This window comes from Rhinichthys klamathensis, unplaced genomic scaffold (assembly GCF_029890125.1).
Source record: "Rhinichthys klamathensis goyatoka isolate OS25496 unplaced genomic scaffold, OSU_Roscu_1.1 h1tg000082l_1, whole genome shotgun sequence".
Classification (NCBI taxonomy): Eukaryota; Metazoa; Chordata; class Actinopteri; order Cypriniformes; family Leuciscidae; genus Rhinichthys; species Rhinichthys klamathensis.
Genome location: NW_026606624.1, coordinates 1,766,684 through 1,787,665, shown reverse-complemented (window position 1 = coordinate 1,787,665; position 20,982 = coordinate 1,766,684). Strand labels below are relative to the sequence as shown.

The following is a 20,982-nucleotide window of genomic DNA, read 5'->3' as shown; positions in this document are numbered from 1 at the left end:
CCAAGTACTTTTTAAACTTCATGTGTTATCTTGCCTTATTCAAAAGCTGGAGTTGGTTGGAGAGCAACACAAAAAATACAGTAGGAAACAGAACTATCAGAATTATTATTTGCAGCATTAGCTGACCCAGGTGACCCCATGATTGCAATGGTGAGGTTTTCTTTCATGAAATTATGATCCAGAACACAATGAAAATGAACAAGATTTATTTAATAATGTAATAAAGAATCTTGGTTAATGGAGGCAAGGTTGAATTAGTATGTTAATAAGACACTATGCAAAAAGATACCATTCAGATCTTTATTTTATAGACTTGAATGAAAAAGTAATAAATAAAAAATATTTAGGGCCAGATCCACTAACATGGCAAATTAGCATAAGAGCGCAATCCGATAAAAGTGTTATCATCAGGATTAAATCAAGCTTTTTAGGGTGTTAAATAATGGCGCATAGGAGTAAATTGACTAGCGCAAACCTTAGTAATGGTAAATCGCGTTGCCCCCGTTGCGTGATTCATTTATAGTCTCCTCTCCTCTCATAAATTTTGCATCTGAAAGGGAAACTCCAACAAATGCATGTGCAATAAGGTCAGCTGCAAAAATAACTGCATCCAATCCTTTTCAGCGCTAATTTTTTAGCTAGTAAATCCTGTCAGTATTTTTTTTTTTAACGCCAAAAGAGGGTTTCAAACTGTTAGTAAATCTGGCCCATAGTGCTTTGGGAAAATCCACAATAATCTGTCTTTAGGAATCGGACAAGAAAACATCTTACAATTCTACCACAGACACGAATGAATAAACGTGTATTCTGCTGGCTACATGATATTTACTTAAATAGACAAGACAATGATAGCATTTTAGTTGACAAATTAGGTCAGTTTCAACACCACAGTGTTATTTACTAAAACACCACATGACAAACATATTCCTATTTTTTTTTTTTTAAGTTCATTAAAAGAAGCAGCTTAGTTATAAATAATGCCAATAAAAGGTAAAGATCATCCTGCAAAAGCCTGTACAGGACAGCATTTTGTTTTAGCAGGAATTGTATTGATACATTCTCAAATAAATTTATCAAGGCCATTTGATCAAGGCCATTTTGAGCTATTCCTAAAGTAAACTGTGTTGCATTATGAATGAAAGCATTCACTGGTCCTCTATTGTACCTTAAATACAAACCTTTAAATTGCAAAGGCAAGAATCAGCAAATCTGACTATTTGCTTCATTCAATAAAAGTATTAAAGACTGTGTCATAAAATGAGACATGTTGCACAGTGATATTATTTTGGTTTAGTCAATAATGAGGTACATTTGACATCATCCATCTATTCAAACAGTATTCTTATATGACAAAACACATTTTCATGAGAATCCTCAGTTCGTTAGAGCCAAACAAAGGCATAAAATAAATACATGACATACTTATTAATAAATAGTTTCCTCAGTTAGCTAATAAATATTGTGTACCAAAAATAAACTATTAAGGAACAAAATTAGAAAAATAGCCTTAAAAAAAACTTGTGGCACATACATGTATGGCAGTAATTATTGTTCTCTCACAAATAAAAGATGTTAAAATACATTATTTGGATGAGTAACCATGGCTAAGACACCACTGAAAACAGAAAAAAACCACTAAACCTGTTTGTTTGTTTCTTTTTTTCTTCAAAATTACAGTGCAGACTCCAGATTTCAGATTCCGCATCCAGTGTCAGGGTACGTGGGAAAAGTGGCAGGTCAGCTCAAGCTCTTCCATTGCTTTTGTCCTCATATCACTGAGGACAGGGATCATGACATCTTTCAGAGTCTTATAGATTACCCGCCCATTCTCGGAATCTGAGGAAATCTGGATTAGAATCACAGAATTAGGATAAACAATTAAAAAAATCCACAAAACATTCACTTCAATTTCACCAGAGGTCTGTTGTGAAACTATTTCGAGGCCATGACTTACCCAAGTAAATGCTTTGATTGTGCGTTCAAAAAAGGCATTCTCAACCTCCTCTGGTATTTTTAGCAAATGAGCAGCGCAATCAAGAATACACAGAAGGGTTTGTTTTTGTCCCTAAATAACAAAGACAAACAGATGTTTTAGCGTACACATAATCCATTTAGATGGTTTAAAAAACAAGTCACATTTGAAATTAAATATATGTGTTCCCACTTGTAATTCAGTTCGCTTGGTTCGTTTGGTCCAGACAAAAAATTAACATTTAGTCCTGGTCCGCTAAGCGTTCAAATTGGCATTTTTACAACAAACCTTAAGATACTGAACCTAAAGGCATAGGGATATGTTCACAACCTGATTGGTCCGCTTTTATTATGTATATTTGTTTCGCGACGGAACTTACCGAACATCCAAAACTATATTGTGTGCTGCTAAATGCGCTCGTTGTTTGTGCGTAGCCAACATATGATGGTAGTTTGACAAACATACATCAGAGGTACATATTTGGAGGAGGGCTTTTAAATATTGTCTCGGACAAAGTGGGGGGGGCTTGGAGTCAAAAAGGTTGAGAACCACTGCTCTAAAGACACTTTATGTCCATGTTTTTGGTACCTTGTCGAGTGAATTCAGAGCATCTTGGGGATTGAATTGGTTTCCAGCCAAAGTCTCCACATCCTCTTTTGTGATGATTGGCTCCTTCAGTTGCTCTAGCCAAGACCACATGAGTGTGGAGAGCACAACAGGATCTCTTTCGGTGCACAACCTCTCCCATGCACCTTCACGGGAGTTCAGCTCTGTCTGAGGGGCAACAGCAATTGCGGAAATGACTGAAAGTTACTGAGTTGCATTATAGAAGAACAGGATATGGAATTGAAGGTCTGAGACTCAATTCATCCATAAATGATGGAATAAAACAAAGCTCCTACCTGCCACACTGAGACTGTGCTGAGTTCCTCTCCATCAATGTCCATCGTGAGAGCTTTGGCCACAAACAGATGACGAGTCTCAGGTGAGAGTTCACTTTGAAGCATTAAAATAGGAACATCTGTGAATTGTTGTGTGGCATCAGAGGTTGTGTTTTCATTAGGGCTCGGGTGACTTTTGCCGCCTTGACACGTTGAGAACATTGTCCTGCTGTCACTGGTCTTCCCTAGAAAGCCGTAGGACATGCTACGCTTGGCCTCCTTCAGAGGTACCCGTTTTATGGAGACAGGAGAGCAGGATGCATGGCCTTCAACTTTTTTGGATTGTACCAGGGAGCTACAGGAACCAGTTAAAGGACTGTTGTTGATTTCAGATGTCAATGGGGACGACGGAAGTTCAGGGGTCTGTATAGCTAATCTGTTCTGCAACGAATAAAGTTCTGTAAAGTTTAAACCAGATTTGCTGCCAAGAGCATTCTGGGGACTTTGTGGTACCTGCACCCTTGGGTCCAGTTTGTGCAAGGCTGAGTCACTATAGCTAAGACATTTTCTTAAGATGAGCTGAGACTTGTAGGTATTGTCTACCGTCGGCCATCTCCAGAGAACATCAAACTCCTGGTCGCTACAGAGCGGCCGGTCATGAGGTGGATCACACTGCGGTCCTTTAAGAAGCAAGCTGGGTTGGTCAGGAGAGCGAGGTAAGGATATGGGAATCCCTTTCCCCCTCATCTCCTTCCCTAACTGCTGAAGGGCTTGCAGCGAGACAGTCTTCTCCACTTCCTCTGTGAGGTCTGGGATGTCCAACACCTCCTCTTCCACCGTTTGCCGGTCCTCTGCTATGTCCAGTAGGAGCCTGCAGACCAGGTGTATGATCTTTGGCATGTTCTTCATGTGTCGCGCTTCATAGCCGTGTAGTAGGTGCCGCTGACGTGTCAGGTACTGCGACATAGTGACTGTGTGAGCTTTGGGCTCGGCACACGAGAATACACTCCGCAGTGGCACGAGGAACTGGGCGAACTCTCGCACACACAACAGTTGACCACGAGTCTGGATGGAATTTGGACGTTTAGCTCTAACAAACAAAATGGCCTGATCTGCACTCATCCGGGATGTGAATACTAAGAAGCATGCTATTAAGACACCTATGAGAAGACGAATGTGCATGAAGGGAAGTTAATAATCAGATAATCAGTGAAATGGGTCAAAGCAAAACTACTGCAGTTATTTTCTAAAATTCTTAAGTTATCACTGCAAACTGTTCAATCAAAATACTGACCTGTTCTGCCGAGTCCAGCATGGCAGTGGACAGCCATTTTGCCCTCTTGCATGGCGAATGACATCACCTTCACCATGTCAAGAATAGTAGTCAAGGATGCCACGCCATAGTCTTTCCAGCCAAAGTTGTAAAAATAAACTGGAAAAAGTTCAATGCAAATCTCATAAGATGAAACAAAGTTGTGCATTTCAAGAAATTCAGTTCATTCAGACCAAAAATTGTTTTGTTATTTGCTTTTAGCACAGAATTCTTCAGTCACTTGTATGTCCCAGAGGTTGGTTTTTAGTAAAATTAACATTTCAAGATATCTTGTTACCCTTGTCCACAAAACTCAGACTTCCATATTAAAATATGAATTAGTAAATGTTAAATCTCTGATAATCAGAGAGTGAAATAAACTGACATTTATTCAACATTTGTGTAAAAATGTAAAATGGTGTCATTTTCACCACACTGAACAATTATAAAAACAATGTTTTTTCTAAAGTTGGTGTATTTGTTGCTCAAGAAGACAACCAAGTTATTAGATTATCACTTGTGAACAAAATATTTTTTATCATGCGTCATTTCCAATCAAGCTGCAATTTTGTCAAACTATGCAAAAAAAGTAACTCAAATATTACATTTCATATAGTAACCATAAAATGTTATTTCTTTTATTTTTAAAATATTAAAAATGTAATTTCCACCAATGTCATTTCCATCCTAGAATGCTATTAAGTGTAAAACATTATCTGTGATGAGGTGGAAATTTTCATTAAAGATCATAAAAGTCCAGCACGCCAAAAGAACACACAGTTGAAGAAACGCCTCAATATGTTATATACAAACATAAATTATCTAACACATGGAGGACCTCTTCCTTAATTTGAGAGACGTTTCATGCATGTTTGGACATGCTGTGCCTGGAAATAATAATGTGCTGGAAAATTGTGCCTTACATAGTTTGCCTATAAGCACAGCAGCACTCTCAGGAGAGCTTATTAAGGGCTTCCAATCCCCCTAAGCCCCAGTACCTGAATGGAAGCTGAGCAACTGCATGATCACTATGTTTAGAAAGCAAACATTGCTTAAAAAGGTTCTTTAGCTTGTCAAACATATTGACAATTGAATGTGATAACAGTGAGGATTTATCCCAGCCTGATTCCCCTGACTGATGGAGGAATAAGTGTATGTTTGAGTACATGTGTGAGCTACTCACTCCCTGCCTCCATGAAAACCTCTGGGCGATATGTGAAACTGCTCTCTGGCTCCAAAGCGCTGCCGCAGCTGGCGTGTTCCCCTGGACGCTGCAGGTTGATTACTGTCTTTAAGCCACACCTAGAAGGACGGAAGATTAAGCATCAGCAAAGTCATCCCTGGTGCATCTTGGGAATCACTTACTGGTAGCTTGCCGCCGAGTTCAACATACATATGAAACTGTTCGATGATGTTGAATTTTTCAATAATTTCAGTTGAAGGTCTTGCCATGGCCAACAGGTTATCAGTTATCCTGTGAACAGAGTATGAATTAGATATCAACAAAACATCTGACAGAATAACATTAATACAAATATTACAAAATAAAAATAGAAGTGTCAACTATTTATTAAATAAATAATTAATTTTTCAAAGGCTATATTCATGGGAAAAATAAAATCCAAGATGGACAAGTAGTTTGTAAAATGTATTTATTTCTTATACAGAGGTCAAAGCGCAAAAGAATAAGAAGTACTCTTTAGGTACCAAAACATTTAGCTGAACATTGCATAATTGGCCTCATAATTGATGTGAGCTTTTTACACTATATTTTTGATGTGTGTGGATATTGATTTTTCATTCTTCAATCTTTGAGCTATTTTTGGATCTATGCACTTAAAGGCTTATTTCCCATCCATTTTTTCCCGGACAAGTGTTTGGCGCTACGCTATTTCCTTTTCTTATTTATTTAGGCGTATCAGTATCAAAGGCTATAGTCATGGAAGACAAGACAAGACAAAAGATAAGATGGACTGACCGTCTGTCCAAGATAGTCAAGCAGTTAGGAGAATGGTTGGAAAATAAAAGCTCAACCTTGTCCCTAACATTTTCGTTGCCTTCAACTAATAGTGTATCTGAGTTGTGAATTGTGTAGGTCTAGCACAATAAATGGATGTTGACTCTGGTAAATATTTGATATGTTCACTTGAAACAATACAGATTTACTCTGTTTCTTCTGAAAAAAAGAGCAAGAAGACAGCTTACCAAGAGGAGTACAATCCTTTGATGGCTTGCTCTTTGTCGCTCCAGCGAGAAGGGTTTTCGTATTTGCATGCTCGACCACCACACGCCATGGAGCACTGCATATGTCCTGGGATGACATGCCTCAAAGTCTCGCCTACCTTGGTGTACTTTGCAGTCGGTACTCTGACATTCACTGGAGAAATAGATGATGAAAAATTAGGATGCAGAATTAAGTCATCAGACCAAGTAGCTTCAATTCGAACATGGCACATTACACCCACAGCCTGTGATGTCAGTCTGTGCCTCGGACATGCTAAACGCCACAATAACCCTGTGTGAAGATGAAGTCAGAACTTCCACAGCTGAGCTGCGCCTCCTCCTCAGGATCTTCAGCAAGATCGCGGAAGCAGAGTGCCGACGTGTCTTTCGAAAACCCATGAAGATCTTGTCTACCAGCGAAGAGCAAGCCCGTCTCTTCATGTCTCTCGTCAAACACACTGATGATAACACTACATTCAGCACAGCCTGAGCAAACTAAGTGCTGACCCCAGAGCAGTGAATCATCGCTACACAACCACCTAGCTGCACAAAAGCGGCATAAGAGACCAATACAATTCAACCGGTTCATCAGTTGCACTTGAAGGGGATCTCCATGGTGACCAAGTTCGAAGTCAGTGGGAGGCTGTGCAGATCCGTGTGTGTGTGTATGTGTGTGTGTGTGTGTGTGTGTGGTCCCAGGTGGAAGAGAAACAGGATGATGGGTTTTATGTAAATGATAAAGACAGCTCTGGTTGCGTAACCCTGCATGCATTTCAACAAAATGAGGCTGAAATTACACCTTTTCAACTAATGCATTCCATCTGCTGCAGTAAATACAAAGACTTTATGTAACTCAGAACTCGGAATACTACATAAAAGAAAAGTAGTTTCATCATACGTCAGTCTATTCAGCCTTTTAAGAGGCTTATGAAATAATGGAAATGAGTTTGAAGTTCTTGTTAGCATGGCCATTAGAGTGGCCTTTCTCACCTAAACCACTTGAATTCAAAGAAGATTAAAAGGAGATGCATTATCTCTGTATTTAAAGGAGCCCATCGAGATGGAATGAGTCATTTAAAATAGATGGGAAAAAGGTAACAAAAGACTTTACGATGTCTGCGCCAGTCTTATATATGTTAATGTAGGCATGTTGTTACCCGTTATTACCCTTCATGGCAAAAAAATATTTTTATACACAACTGTTCAAAAGTTTGGGGTCGGTACGTTTTTCTGCTTACAAAGGCTGAAATTATTTGATCAAAAATACAATATAAACAGTAATATTGTGAAATATCATTATAAGTTAAAATAAATGTTTCTATTGTAATATATTTAAAAATGTAATTTATTCCTGTAATGACAAAGCTGAATTTTCAGCATCATTACTCCCGTCTTCAGTGTCAAATGATCCTTCAGAAATCATTCTAATATGCTGATTTGCTGCTCAAGAAACATTATAAATAAATCATTATCATAAACATGATCTTATTAGTATCAATGTTGAAAACAGTTGTGCTGCTTATTTCTTATGTGGAAACCGGGATACATTTTTTTTCAGGATTCTTTTGAACAGAAAGTTCAAAAGAACAGCATTTATTTGAAATAGAAATCTTTTGTAACATAATTATGCCTTTACTGTCACTTTTGAATAATTTAATGTGAACTTATTGCTAAATAAAAGTATTAATTAAAAAAAACTTTTTGAACGGTATATCCAAAACAATGAATCCACAAAATTTACAATTTGAATGGTACATTTAAATTAAAATCCCAATTATTGTATACATGCTGTATACAACTAAAATGTTATTGTACTTAATTACAATGCAAATATTTTCCCTTATGATCTGTTTTTGTTTTCAAGTGAATCAGTAAAGACAGTATAATACCTGGCTCCATGTCAGCGTTGGACTCTCTGCTGTTAGCTGAGCTGCCGGTGGTGTAGGGCAGGTCACTCAACAAACTGACGCCTGCTGCCATGGCCGACACTGAAAGGTGGAAGCAAACATGCTTTTAAAGCCTCAGACACAAAACAATGGCAAAGTAAATAGTCAAGACACAACAATAAATGAGGAAGTTGTAAGGCTGGTTGCCTGGGAGTTTTCCCTCCTGGGAGGAAATTGAACAAAGTCTGGTGCTGTGTCACACGCTGGATATAGTGTCACTGCAAGTGGAATATATAATGAGCGAGGAGGTTACAACCTCTTCTATATAAGAGCAGTGTTAAATAAATAACTTTATGCATTTAAGAGAGACCTTGACTCTTGAGGAACCAGACAAACAAATAAACCCTTATGATGTTGTTGTTTTTCCATTCAGACTAATCAAATCATTGAGATTTTCACAAGAATGAACCTTATAAAATATTTGGAGTAATACTACAGATTACCAATCTCTTATTGTTGTGTATATACTGTGAGGGATCTTTCACCTATATTATACTAGCATGTACATAGAAGCTATGGAAACTTCAATGTGTCAGTTTAACCCTACAGTGACCACAGCATATCATGTGTCAACGGCTGACCACTCATATTACCATTGTGACTGTAGCCATTACTTTAATCACAGGTAGAGTGGCAATGACTAACCATCTTGCTGAAAAGTTATTACTTGGGGATTTTCAAATTACTGCGTGTTAATGTTTCGCATGCTAAATAGTTTTGGTTTGACATAGGCAAGACGGTGTTATTGTACAAAATTGGGTTAAACTTCATTCCTAATCACAAACACTTCTAAATGTAACTCGTCTTAGTGCTTTCAAACTACATTCAATAAACTCCGCACAAACCTACTGACTGTTCAACTTACTCCTATACCTTTTCTAACTAACAATAAATATTTTCCTGTAGCTGATAATTATCTATCTATCTATCTCTACTATCAAATAGATTAATCGCATTTAACATATAATTGTATTTTTAATTTATCATAATATGTGTTTATATATTTTATATTTATACATCTATGTCTGTGTGTGTATATACATACACAGACACACACACACATATATATATATATATATACACACACAGACACACGCGCACACACACACACAGACATATAACATTAATATTTATATATATATATATATATATATATATATATACACACTCACCTAAAGGATTATTAGGAACACCATACTAATACTGTGTTTGACCCCCTTTCGCCTTCAGAACTGCTTTAATTCTACGTGGCATTGATTCAACAAGGTGCTGAAAGCATTCTTTAGAAATGTTGGCCCATATTGATAGGATAGCATCTTGCAGTTGATGGAGACTTGTGGGATGCACATCCAGGGCACGAAGCTCCCGTTCCACCACATCCCAAAGATGCTCTATTGGGTTGAGATCTGGTGACTGTGGGGGCCATTTTTGTACAGTGAACTCATTGTCATGTTCAAGAAACCAATTTGAAATGATTCGAGCTTTGTGACATGGTGCATTATCCTGCTGGAAGTAGCCATCAGAGGATGGGTACATGGTGGCCATAAAGGGATGGACATGGTCAGAAACAATGCTCAGGTAGGCCGTGGCATTTCAACGATGCCCAATTGGCACTAAGGGGCTTAAAGTGTGCCAAGAAAACATCCCCCACACCATTACACCACCACCACCAGCCTGCACAGTGGTAACAAGGGATGATGGATCCATGTTCTCATTCTGTTTACGCCAAATTCTGACTCTACCATCTGATTGTCTCAACAGAAATCGAGACTCATCAGACCAGGCAACATTTTTCCAGTCTTCAACTGTCCAATTTTGGTGAGCTCTTGCAAATTGTAGCCTCTTTTTCCTATTTGTAGTGGAGATGAGTGGTACCCGGTGGGGTCTTCTGCTGTTGTAGCCCATCCGCCTCAAGGTTGTGCGTGTTGTGGCTTCACAAATGCTTTGCTGCATACCTCGGTTGTAACGAGTGGTTATTTCAGTCAAAGTTGCTCTTCTATCAGCTTGAATCAGTCGGCCCATTCTCCTCTGACCTCTAGCATCAACAAGGCATTTTCGCCCACAGGACTGCCGCATACTGGATGTTTTTCCCTTTTCACACCATTCTTTGTAAACCCTAGAAATGGTTGTGCGTGAAAATCCCAGTAACTGAGCAGATTGTGAAATACTCAGACCGGCCCGTCTGGCACATTCAGTTTGGAGTTCAGGAGATTGTCTTGACCAGGACCACACCCCTAAATGCATTGAAGCAACTCCCATGTGATTGGTTGATTAGATAATTGCATTAATGAGAAATTGAACCGGTGTTCCTAATAATCCTTTAAGTGAGTGTATATACACATTATATAAACAAAAACTTTTATGTTAGATGTGATTAATCGATTTGACAGCACTAATATATTTATTCATCTTTAACAATGATTGAAAGTGGAGAAGAATAGTGCTGCCTTAAGTAATGCCTAATTTGCGTTGGGTTTGTTTAGCAAACTTTGGCACATTCAGGATGATGTTAGCAGTCATTTGATACACCATGATTAATTCACAGTGTAAAATGAGAAGACAGGACAGCGGAGTGGCATTATGAGACTCATTTGCATTGTAACGTATGCTTCTCCTTACACACAGATCCGACAGAGACAAAGTGAAACCCCACTTGAGCCGTCCAAAAACTCAACCTGACACTAGTCAATCAGTGTGTGCTGTTCATCTGATTAGAAATGGATTTTTTCTAACCCTGATCAACACATTGATAGAAAAGACAGACCTATCTCAGGTGCTTTCAGTCAGTCTTGAGTCTTATATTTCAATATACATTTGGAGATTTTTGTTCCTAACTTCATTCCTATTTTAGTTCTGCAATTCCAGTGTTTATAACCATTATAATGTACTTTAATAAATGAATATGCTTGCAAACAATTTTCCAGCTGTCACCCTTACAAAAGCTGTCGGAGTCTGAGCTTGGGCGAATCCTTGAACGCTGCCCACTGAATTTAATCAAAGCGCGGCGATCACTTTCATCTAAACTTTGAACTGGTTTTTCAAAGCGTTTTCAAACAGAGTTATGAAAAGGAGTGTATATACTTTATATCAGATTAGTGTTATTGCACAATGAGCTTATGCACAATTGGTGTGTTTAAATGCATTAAAGTGTTAGTTCACCCAAAAATGAAAATTCTGTCATTAATTACTCCCCCTCGTTCCAAACCCATTAGACTTTCCCGTTCATCTTCAGAACACTTATGAAGATGTTTTTTTATGAAATCTGAGAGATTTCTGTCCCTTCATTTACAGCTACGCAACTACCACTTTGACGCTTCAAAAAGTTCATAAAGAGATTGTAAAACTAATCTATGAATTGAGTGGTTTAGTCCAAATTTTCTGGAGAGACTCAATCGCTTTATATGATGAACAGATTTAATTTAGGCTTTAATTCACATATAAACATTCATCAACTCACATACATCAGTTGTGGTAAACAGAAGCTCAAGCATGTTCGCTTGACGTGCGAGAACCAATGAGGTTCATTCTCGTGTTACGCAGCACGTTTGAGCTTCCGCAATAACCAATGAGGTTTGTTCTCAGACGTCAAGCAGTTTCGTTTGAGCTTCTGTTTATGTTTGCTAATCAATGTTTAAATGTGAATAAAAGCCTAAATTCAATTTGTTTCATCATATAATGTGATCGAGTCTCTTCAGAAAATTTGGACTAAACCGCTCAATTCATATAGATAAGTTTTACGATCTCTTTATGAACTTTTTGAAGCGTCAAAGTGGTAGTTGCGTAGCTGCCAATGAAGGGACAGAAAGCTCTCAGATTTCATCAAAAATATCTTCATTTGTGTTCCGAAGATGAACGAAAGTCTTACGGGTTTGGAACGACATGAGGTTGAGTAAATTATGACAGAATTTTCATTTTTGGGTAAACTATCCCTTTAACCAGACTACTGATTTGTTTCTGTTAACTTACTAGCTACTATTTTGATGACTGCATTGATAAAATGAGAATTGTTTATGTAATAAACCATAAAACAATAATTTTGAATTAAAGACTGTAGTTTATTCAGCATGTCTCTTTATTGTGACAGTAAATTGTATCAGCTTTAGTCACCACAACACTCTCAGTCTCAGCATACTGTAAAAAATAATAGTAATAATAATATTAGATGTGTTTAGTTAGGCTTAAATGGCCTTTCAGATATGACCACAGAACTCGAGTTCAAGTGTTGCCTCAGCCATAGCACTCACTGAACCGTTTAGAGAAATCTTGCTGTTGTTGCTGGCTCAGTGTCTGACCCTTCACATGCCCTCTTTTTAGAAACCACCAAGTACATGTCACTAAAATTTCTTCAGCTACTGCAACTATATGCAGAGATCTATCATGGGAAACATTTTTTAAGGAGTCAAGTTTATTTACATCAATGTAAGACATCCAGACTAAACTGTACCATGAATTCCAGCCCAAGTTCAAGAGGGAAAACTTGTTTTTATGTAATCTTTGTACTGCTACCCTGATTACTGCAAAGTGATCAGTTAACAATTTTTCAATTACGCATAAAGTTTATTTACTTAATAATTGTAAGGCAACGGGTTTCCTCACTTTTTTTAAGTTAGATCAACTAATCCCTTTTTACAGTGTGAGCATTCAGCAAAGTACATTTTCAATGCAACATCCAAAAATAAAGACGTAGCCTATAATAAATAATGATGTTATTATGTTGTGCAAAGTGTATGATAATTCAATGTTGGGTTACACTTTTATTTGGTAACACTTCCTTGTTAAACATGCATTACTATAGGAATTACTATAAATTATGCATAATTACATGCAACTAACCCTCAACCAACCCCTAATCCTAAACCTGACACTATAATAAGTATGTAGTTAATTATTATTACTCAGTACTTAAATATATAATTACACTGTAACAAACACCTTAAAATAAAGTGTAACCCTTTATGATAAGGTGACATAGATACATTGTACTTACTCAAATAAGTAATATTGATTAATTACATTTACCTACTATAGTGTTATTGTTAGGGTTAATGTTATGTTATGGTTTGGTTTAGGGTTAGTTACTTGTAATTATGCATAATTTACTGTTATTACTATAGTAAGTACATGTAACGTGAAACTACGTCAACTAAAATGTTGCTTTGGTAAATAAATTAATAAAATAAATAAAATACATACATACATACACATACAGACACACACACTTAAAAATTAAACCAATAAATATTTTTTTTTTCCCACCAATGAGCTTGGACAGACACTACAATAACAAGCAAAACACATGGGAGCACATGAAAACAATATATCAAATATATCTCTCTTCTGCACACTGGACAATAAAGTCATACTTTACAGAAAAATAAATACATCACCGTTATTAAAAAGGATACTTAAACTCTATAACAGAATGCTTTGAAAAGACTAAACATATGAACAAAACACAAATTTCCAGATTCTCATCTGTGTAAACCCTCTGCTTTGGTCACAGACATTAATGTCCAACATTCATTATTGGCAGTAATGCATTACAGCTCACAAAAAGGACAATGCAGCTTGTTTTCCCCTTTGCTCTGTAGATCTAGCGTTGCTGTATGAGGATTAGTTATATACACTGTATCAAAGGAGACCGAGACAAAATGATAGAGTTTAGAGAGTAGATCACTATATTAAATAATTGACTGTACGTTAATCTCTTGCGGTGCATCTCTCAGCTAGCTAACCAATAATGCTATTGCGCTAAAAGCAAAGGCTAACATTCGTGTGTCCTATTGTTACATACCTCGTCCTCGTGCCTGGAAACGGATTTTGTTAGTTGCAGTCCATTGCTTCCACTGGGGTCATTGTGAAAAGCAAACGCTTGAATCAACAGCAGACCGTGTCGCGTGCATTTGTATCAGTTTCGCTGCTCAACTGGATGTTACATTGTAACAAGTTGGAGGAAACAGATAAGGCTTGTCATTGGTCGATCCGTGGTCATGTGATCAAATGAGGGCTATAAAGCAGGGATGAAGGGCGGTGAGCGCACGTGAGGAAATGGGACAAAACACTCGAAGAACAGCACATTTGGACACTGGCTAATTCTCATGTGAAGTGTTGTTGACTCATCTTAAGAGTGTAGGCTCCTTGATCTACTTGAACTGAGGCACTTATTAAAATGTATCATTGTCATTTATGAAATCAAAAACAAATTTAATAGGAAATTCACGCATGCAAACACTATAAAATTACCATTTCATTTGAATAAAGACGTCTATAATAACGTCCAAATGTGAAAATGCTACTATTTAGCATTTTTCTAATTTAATATCTTTACTATAAATTAAAAGAATAACAACTTAAGTACAACGCTGCTAAATATTTGCTTGAATGTCACCAGCACTTGAGCTACCTTCACTCCACATTTGAGTAAAACCTAATGACCGTGTTATGCCACTTGGTTGATAATTGTCCAAAGGCCATTGTGTACTTCAATGAAAGCAACAACATCTGACCTTTTGTAAAAGAATCCCATATGGCCAGTGCCCACATGTTTATAGAATGAATAAAACTTTTCAAAATTCTACAATGTTAGACAATGCTTTGAACTCCAATGTATGCATATAATATAATAGGCATGCCTGATCAATTTAAATGGATGTTTATGATGCTCTGTGTGGCTATGGGCGTCTTGTAAGAAGCTTGGTGGCGCACGTGGTTAAGCACATAATAGATTAACACAATAAGCGTTTTGCCGAAGTGATCCCACCTACCACAATACATGGCTTATATTGCTACAAACTCCACGGGTTATTTATACAGTTTAAAGCTGCATTTGATCTGAACTGTGATTGCAATGCACGCGGATAGTGAGAGCCTGACCTAAACTGGCTTTAATTAAAAATAGATCATTAGGTTATATATCTGCGTATTTGTACACTGATGCTTTGCAATCTGCCATTCACATGATGTCGCCTAGTGGTTGAAATACAGAAGTGCTCCGACAAGAGGCGATGGCATCGTTCGTGCTTTAAACTTACTATGTACAATATTATCTTAAGTGAATAATGAGAAGGGGTTGAACGTTTGTGTGTCTTTTCTTTCTTTCTTTCTTTCTTTCTTTCTTTCTTTCTTTCTTTCTTTCTTTCTTTCTTTCTTTCTTTCTTTCTTTCTTTCTTTCTTTCTTTCTTTCTTTCTTTCTTTCTTTCTTTCTTTCTTTCAGAAATAAGAATAGGCTAATTACACAACAAAAAGTAAAACATTTTATAAATTTAAATATAGCACTACCTTATATTTGATTTGATTATGATTAATGTTTGGTTGCCTTTGAATATGTGTGCATTGTTCAAGATGTTGTAATAAAATTGTTTGGATAAAAAAAGTAACTAAACACTAACATAAACTAATACCATAGCATATATTTGTGTCATATGGCACACGATTTATGACAGTAATATAATTTCGCATGGACGAAGAAAAATAGATTATATGATGAAGAAGATAGAAAAAGAAGACATGCATGCTTCCACAGCTTTGGCATAACGATACATATTAAAATCGACGCGCCATAAGTTTTTATTAAATGTGTAAAACTAAGAAACAACGTTTCTGTCAAAAGACTGTAAATATGAGACACAATTCAGTGGTTTATTCTGTGGTTTATGAGTGACAGCGCTTCACCACTGACCAGTGTCTTATTTTATAATTTAATGTTGAATTATTTATAGCCTATTTCAACATAAAGCAGAATGCTAAGAATACAGAAAAAAAAAATAGATGTAAGCAATTGCCTTGTGTCTGATGCGTAAGACATTTTATTGTATAGGATGTATATTTTCTACCTTGTATTCTACAAACTGGGATCACCATGTTAAACGGATTTAGAGTATTTTCAGGAGAAAATGAGCAACTTGTCCTCTTTACATGAAGTTGAATGACTATGAATGATTCAACAGTATAGCAGGAATGCATTGTTTTATTCATCATAAAGTTATAACTCAAGGCCAAAAGCCTTTTCTGGTTTTCTATTACAACTTCACAAGCAAAAGAAAAAAAATGTGCCAACTATGCGATTTAAAAGACCAGTTAGTGTTAAACGTTTATTTGAACTACATATTTTATATACGATTTTGGGGGCCAAACTTTTACAATATTTTTTCCATGGCCTTTTTTTGTGGACGTGTTTTTTTTTTAAAGACCCAGTTTCTTACGTTTAAATTTAAAATAAAATCTAATCGGTATAGGCTATATCTATTTATAACCAACAGAATTGAATAACTTTTTTTTTTTAATATTTGAAGTTATCATTTTATGATGATCTCAAATCCTTATTTTGAGAGGACCTATCCTGTTTTATCTTGGCAAGACTTTCGTTTATTTTTTTACAAGATTAAATTTAATATCTTAATGTGTTGATAATGTTATAACCTATTTGTTTAGTAAGCTGATAGATTAGAGACAAGAATTAATAAACCAACGTCGGTGAAAGATGACTAATCTGATTTAAATGGTCAAGAAGAAATAAAGATGTTCGAGACTATAAAGCAGAAATGTAGTGTAAAACATGTGGCAGGAAAACTAAGAGCTACGAAAAAAGACTTAAAAAACAGAAATGGTGACATAATTATCATAGAAGAATTCCTATTTGTATGCATTGCTTTTTTTTAATGTAGGCTATTTTTGGATAAAGTAGGCTAATAGATCCTGCCAAAAGCATCACTGAGCCGCTTTAAAATTTAACTTATTGAAATAATCGAAGACATTTCAACAGTCTCACGACAAGTTGAATGTTTTGACTATGTGTTTTCCCTTTATTTAAAGAGAGTGCCCGAGCACGCTGAGGAGGAGGAGGTGTGGCGTTGAGCTAGACCTCCTTAAACTCAGATGTCGAAGTTCCTGATTCAGAGCTCGGTTGGTGCGTTCAGAACAGAAACAGGCTGCCCTCACTGGGCGGATCAGACTTCTCACTCCAGCTGCGTGGACGGGACCACACATTTCGGAACTCCCCGAAAGAAAAGAAATTAATTTCACTCGTACTTTGAGCCCTCAAAGATCGAGAATCAGTCAAAGTCTTCTTCGCGTATTTCAAAAGCTCTCCACAAACGCGAGGATGATTTTTTTTAGATGATCGTCGCATCTAAAAATCTGAATGGACGTTTATGCATCGGTGCTTCACGAGGACATCTGAATCCTCAATGTGACCTCAAGGTTTCTGGCTACCAGGAGGTTCGGGAACATCTGTTACATTTAAACTATAATAATGCAACATCCTTTGGAGATTGGGGCGCACTTCTACCCCCATGATGTCCATCCAGACCAAAGGTCTCACAGGTACAGGAGTTTCATGATTGAAGAGATTCTTACAGACCATCCGGATCACAAGGTATCAGGTCCCACTGGAGACCTTCTCAAATTTGGAGTACATGCCCTTTTGTCCGCCAGACCATACCACAACCACTTAGGTAAGTAGGCTACCGTGACCTTTCAGTCAGACAATATTTTGAGATCCGGCATGGGCAATCCTTTAATCTTAACCTTCTCTTAATACAGGGACATTCAAATCGCAGAACCTCTCTATTTGCCTACTCAAAGACAAAATACTCCACGTTGTCTTTGCAGACCAATACAAAGCAAATCAGATATCTCAGACAGAAATATATATGCAATGAAGTGGACCGAGCAAGCTTGTGAAAATTGCAAATGCACGTTCATTTCAGGCCCACTGCATGCAATTCATGCTTTCTTTTCTGTTGAGAATGGGAAAGAAAACTCTAGCCGCTGCAAATAGCCTAAATAAATAACACAACTAAATATATTTCTATTTTTAATCACAATTTTAAAATGTGAAGTAAAAAAAAAAAAAGTGGTACCAAAGTTGCAACCTGCATTGATAAATGCTCTGCTTTTCAACGACTTTGAATTGAAGGAAATTCTATTGAAAACTGCGAAAATCGAGTGGAAGTGACTAAAGTTACTGTGAAGTTAAATGGTTGGAAATAAAGATGTTTTTGTAATGAACACAGTTTTACAGTGAGGCAGCTAATTTCGAGGTTGACGCTGAAATATTCATGTACGAAAAATAAGAGTCAATTTTTAAAATAGATTTAAGCGCAAATGAACCTAAGACTCGTGCATTTAAATAAACCTTTTTTCTGTTTTGAAACAGTTATTCAAGATTTCCAGGATCCTTATGTAAATCCTTATGAATTCAAAAGTATAGTTCAATTGTATCTAGGCTAATAGCTAGATCGATCAGAGAAATTTTATTTTTATATATTGAAATGTATATTCTTATTTTATAGACCTATAGGCTATAAATCAGCACATTCACGTTGATGAACCTTTATGGATCCATCCAAACTCTTTTGTTTTATTTGACATGAAAATGCCAAGAAGTATTAATTCAGACTAAATTATCATGGCTAACACATGCACACAACTGTTTGATTTCCAGTTCTGAAAGCAGACCAGACCAGTATCCTGAAGTTCCCAGTGTCTCCTCTGTCCTGCTCACTCGGGTCACCGCTGGGCACCGCGCTTCTGTCCGGAGCTGCGGGTCTGCAGATGGGCTCTTCATCCCACCATCTCCCGCTGGACCTCCATCTTCGGGGTAAACTCGATCCTGGAGCTGATGCAGTGAGCAAGACGAAGAAAGGAAGGAGGAGTAGGACTGTGTTTACCGAACTACAGCTGATGGGCTTGGAAAAACGATTTGAGAAACAGAAGTATCTCTCGACTCCTGACAGGTAAGCACGCTTTTAATGTAAAGTATTTTACGTAAATGTCAATGTTCGACTTTTTTCCAACTGTATTGTTTTGTTTACATGTAAAGAACAGTTGCAGCGATTGTCTGAGAAATGGCTTAGTCGACATCTTTATCTTTTACAGAATAGACCTGGCAGAGTCTTTAGGCCTGAGTCAGCTTCAAGTCAAAACATGGTATCAAAACAGAAGGATGAAGTGGAAAAAAATCGTAAGTTCTAATAATAGGTCTACAAATTATGATTCAACTGTCATACCTGTGCATTTAAGCTGATGTGTACCGTTGTTGCTTTCAAGGTGTTGCAAGGAGGAGGACTCGAATCTCCGACCAAACCCAAGGGCCGTCCAAAAAAGAACTCCATCCCCAGCAGTGAGCAGCTGTCGGAGCAGGAGAGGACGCGAGAAGCCGATCGCTTATCCGACGGCGGGGCTTCTTCACTTTCTGATGCAAACCAAGAGGAATAAGCGAGAACATCCGAATACGTTTGTCTCCCGGACGCAGTCGGGCCCATAATCGGCCTCATCGGATCATTGCGCGCCGATGCCTTTATGATGGCACTTACACAGACCTAACCACTTGGCCTGATTTTATATGTTTTGTCTGTTTGTTTGATTACGCCAACTTTTGCGGGCCTCGAAAAGTCATAGGCCTACTGAACTTTTTCCATGGACCAGAACGGTGGTTGGTAGTGGATGGCCTTTCTCTCAGCATTGAAGACTGTGGTGTCATGGACTTTTTATCAGCATATATTGTGCTTTTTTATGATTTTCATTGGTATTTCAAAAACATTAAAAAAAATAAAATGTAAATTTTCCGAAGACAGTTTGACGGTGTGGCATTGTGACGTGGTTCTTTCTTAAACATGGCACCACAAAAGACACAAATGACAGCATGAAACTCAATAATATTAATATTAATAATAAATGTAAAATTCCTCGTTGCTGGTTTTCGTTTAATGTTGTGTCCAATTCTTCCTCTGTCTCTGAGGCACATCGATTGCGGGCTGTGTAATTTTATGCGGAATTGTTTATGGCCTAACTGAGCGCCATCACACCGCGCATTAAACTTCTTTTGGCGTGTTTACGCAGTAAAAGTAAATATGTGGTAACACAATATTTTCGAAGTGAGGTTATTTATTTTCACAGCAAGATCCTTTTAATCAAAGACACTGGTTATGGTGCCAAGAAGTAGTGTCTGAAGTAAGCGATTTGCAGTGTGATGAATGAGGCCTGTTCATTTTGCGCAAGTATTTGCAAGTCTTATTCTGCTGATAACTTTGGAATTGGTCTATTAAAAAATAAGACCCTATTTATTCTCTTATTTTTAACACCCAGGACTTCTGCCTCATGATGCAAGAAAATACTATCTTGAAATAAACAGTAATACTTTATTAATAAAATGAACAAGACCTGTTAACTAGCAGCAGAACCACAGACATGAAATGAATGATAAATAATTTGGAGAACTTAAAACTCTCATATTAAAGTCTTGAAGAGTCAATTAAAATATTTCATTAGAAATTAATTTTTATTTAAAAAAAATATTTACAATACATCTATTATTTACAATACATGTCTGTACCCAAAGAAATAAGTAATGGAATGAAAAAAATCCAAAAGGGAAAAAAATTAAATAAATCAGACCATCGAAGTGATACATTATTGTTATTGAGTCTCTGTCTAAATACACGATACGCTTTTATTCTAGGAGACACATTTAATTAAAACAGTTCGTTATTTTAATATCATATCATTTCTGAATGTAACGGAACCATGAACAAAATCACATTTTGCTGAATTTCTGCATTTTACCAATTTCATAATTGGCTGTACTAAATTTGAGACAAAGACATTTGGGATTTTTATTAAGTCGATGCATTTAAATTTACACAAATA

General features: G+C 37.0%; 2 protein-coding genes across 2 annotated transcripts; one reads left to right on the top strand and one right to left on the bottom strand.

Annotated features, from left to right (window-relative positions):
- Nucleotides 1-1,263: 1,263 nt before the first annotated feature.
- Nucleotides 1,264-14,309, bottom strand: ptpdc1a (protein tyrosine phosphatase domain containing 1a). Its single transcript, XM_056251402.1, has 10 exons — nucleotides 14,129-14,309; nucleotides 8,278-8,376; nucleotides 6,371-6,542; nucleotides 5,559-5,639; nucleotides 5,349-5,467; nucleotides 4,148-4,285; nucleotides 2,875-4,013; nucleotides 2,561-2,746; nucleotides 1,955-2,065; nucleotides 1,264-1,846 (listed from the first exon to the last, which is right to left on the bottom strand). Exons 2-10 carry the CDS (start codon nucleotides 8,366-8,368, stop codon nucleotides 1,712-1,714), a joined length of 2,172 nt encoding a protein of 723 aa, XP_056107377.1. The 5' UTR covers nucleotides 8,369-8,376; nucleotides 14,129-14,309; the 3' UTR covers nucleotides 1,264-1,711.
- Nucleotides 14,310-17,220: 2,911 nt separating this feature from the next.
- barx1 (BARX homeobox 1) lies at nucleotides 17,221-20,027 on the top strand. The gene is made up of 4 exons (XM_056251339.1): nucleotides 17,221-17,786; nucleotides 18,779-19,070; nucleotides 19,213-19,297; nucleotides 19,384-20,027. Exons 1-4 carry the CDS (start codon nucleotides 17,585-17,587, stop codon nucleotides 19,549-19,551), a joined length of 747 nt encoding a protein of 248 aa, XP_056107314.1. The 5' UTR covers nucleotides 17,221-17,584; the 3' UTR covers nucleotides 19,552-20,027.
- Nucleotides 20,028-20,982: the final 955 nt, after the last annotated feature.

Excerpts from the sequence above, each read along its gene's own strand:
- ptpdc1a (XM_056251402.1), bottom strand. The coding sequence starts at position 8,368 with ATGGCAGCAGGCGTCAGTTTGTTGAGTGACCTGCCCTACACCACCGGC. Across the intron at positions 6,543-8,277 it reads CAACGCTGACATGGAGCCAG|TGAATGTCAGAGTACCGACT; the intron begins GTATTATACTGT and ends CTATTTCTCCAG. Across the intron at positions 5,640-6,370 it reads AAAGGATTGTACTCCTCTTG|GATAACTGATAACCTGTTGG; the intron begins GTAAGCTGTCTT and ends CTCTGTTCACAG.
- barx1 (XM_056251339.1), top strand. The coding sequence starts at position 17,585 with ATGCAACATCCTTTGGAGATTGGGGCGCACTTCTACCCCCATGATGTC. Across the intron at positions 19,071-19,212 it reads TATCTCTCGACTCCTGACAG|AATAGACCTGGCAGAGTCTT; the intron begins GTAAGCACGCTT and ends TATCTTTTACAG. Across the intron at positions 19,298-19,383 it reads GGATGAAGTGGAAAAAAATC|GTGTTGCAAGGAGGAGGACT; the intron begins GTAAGTTCTAAT and ends GTTGCTTTCAAG.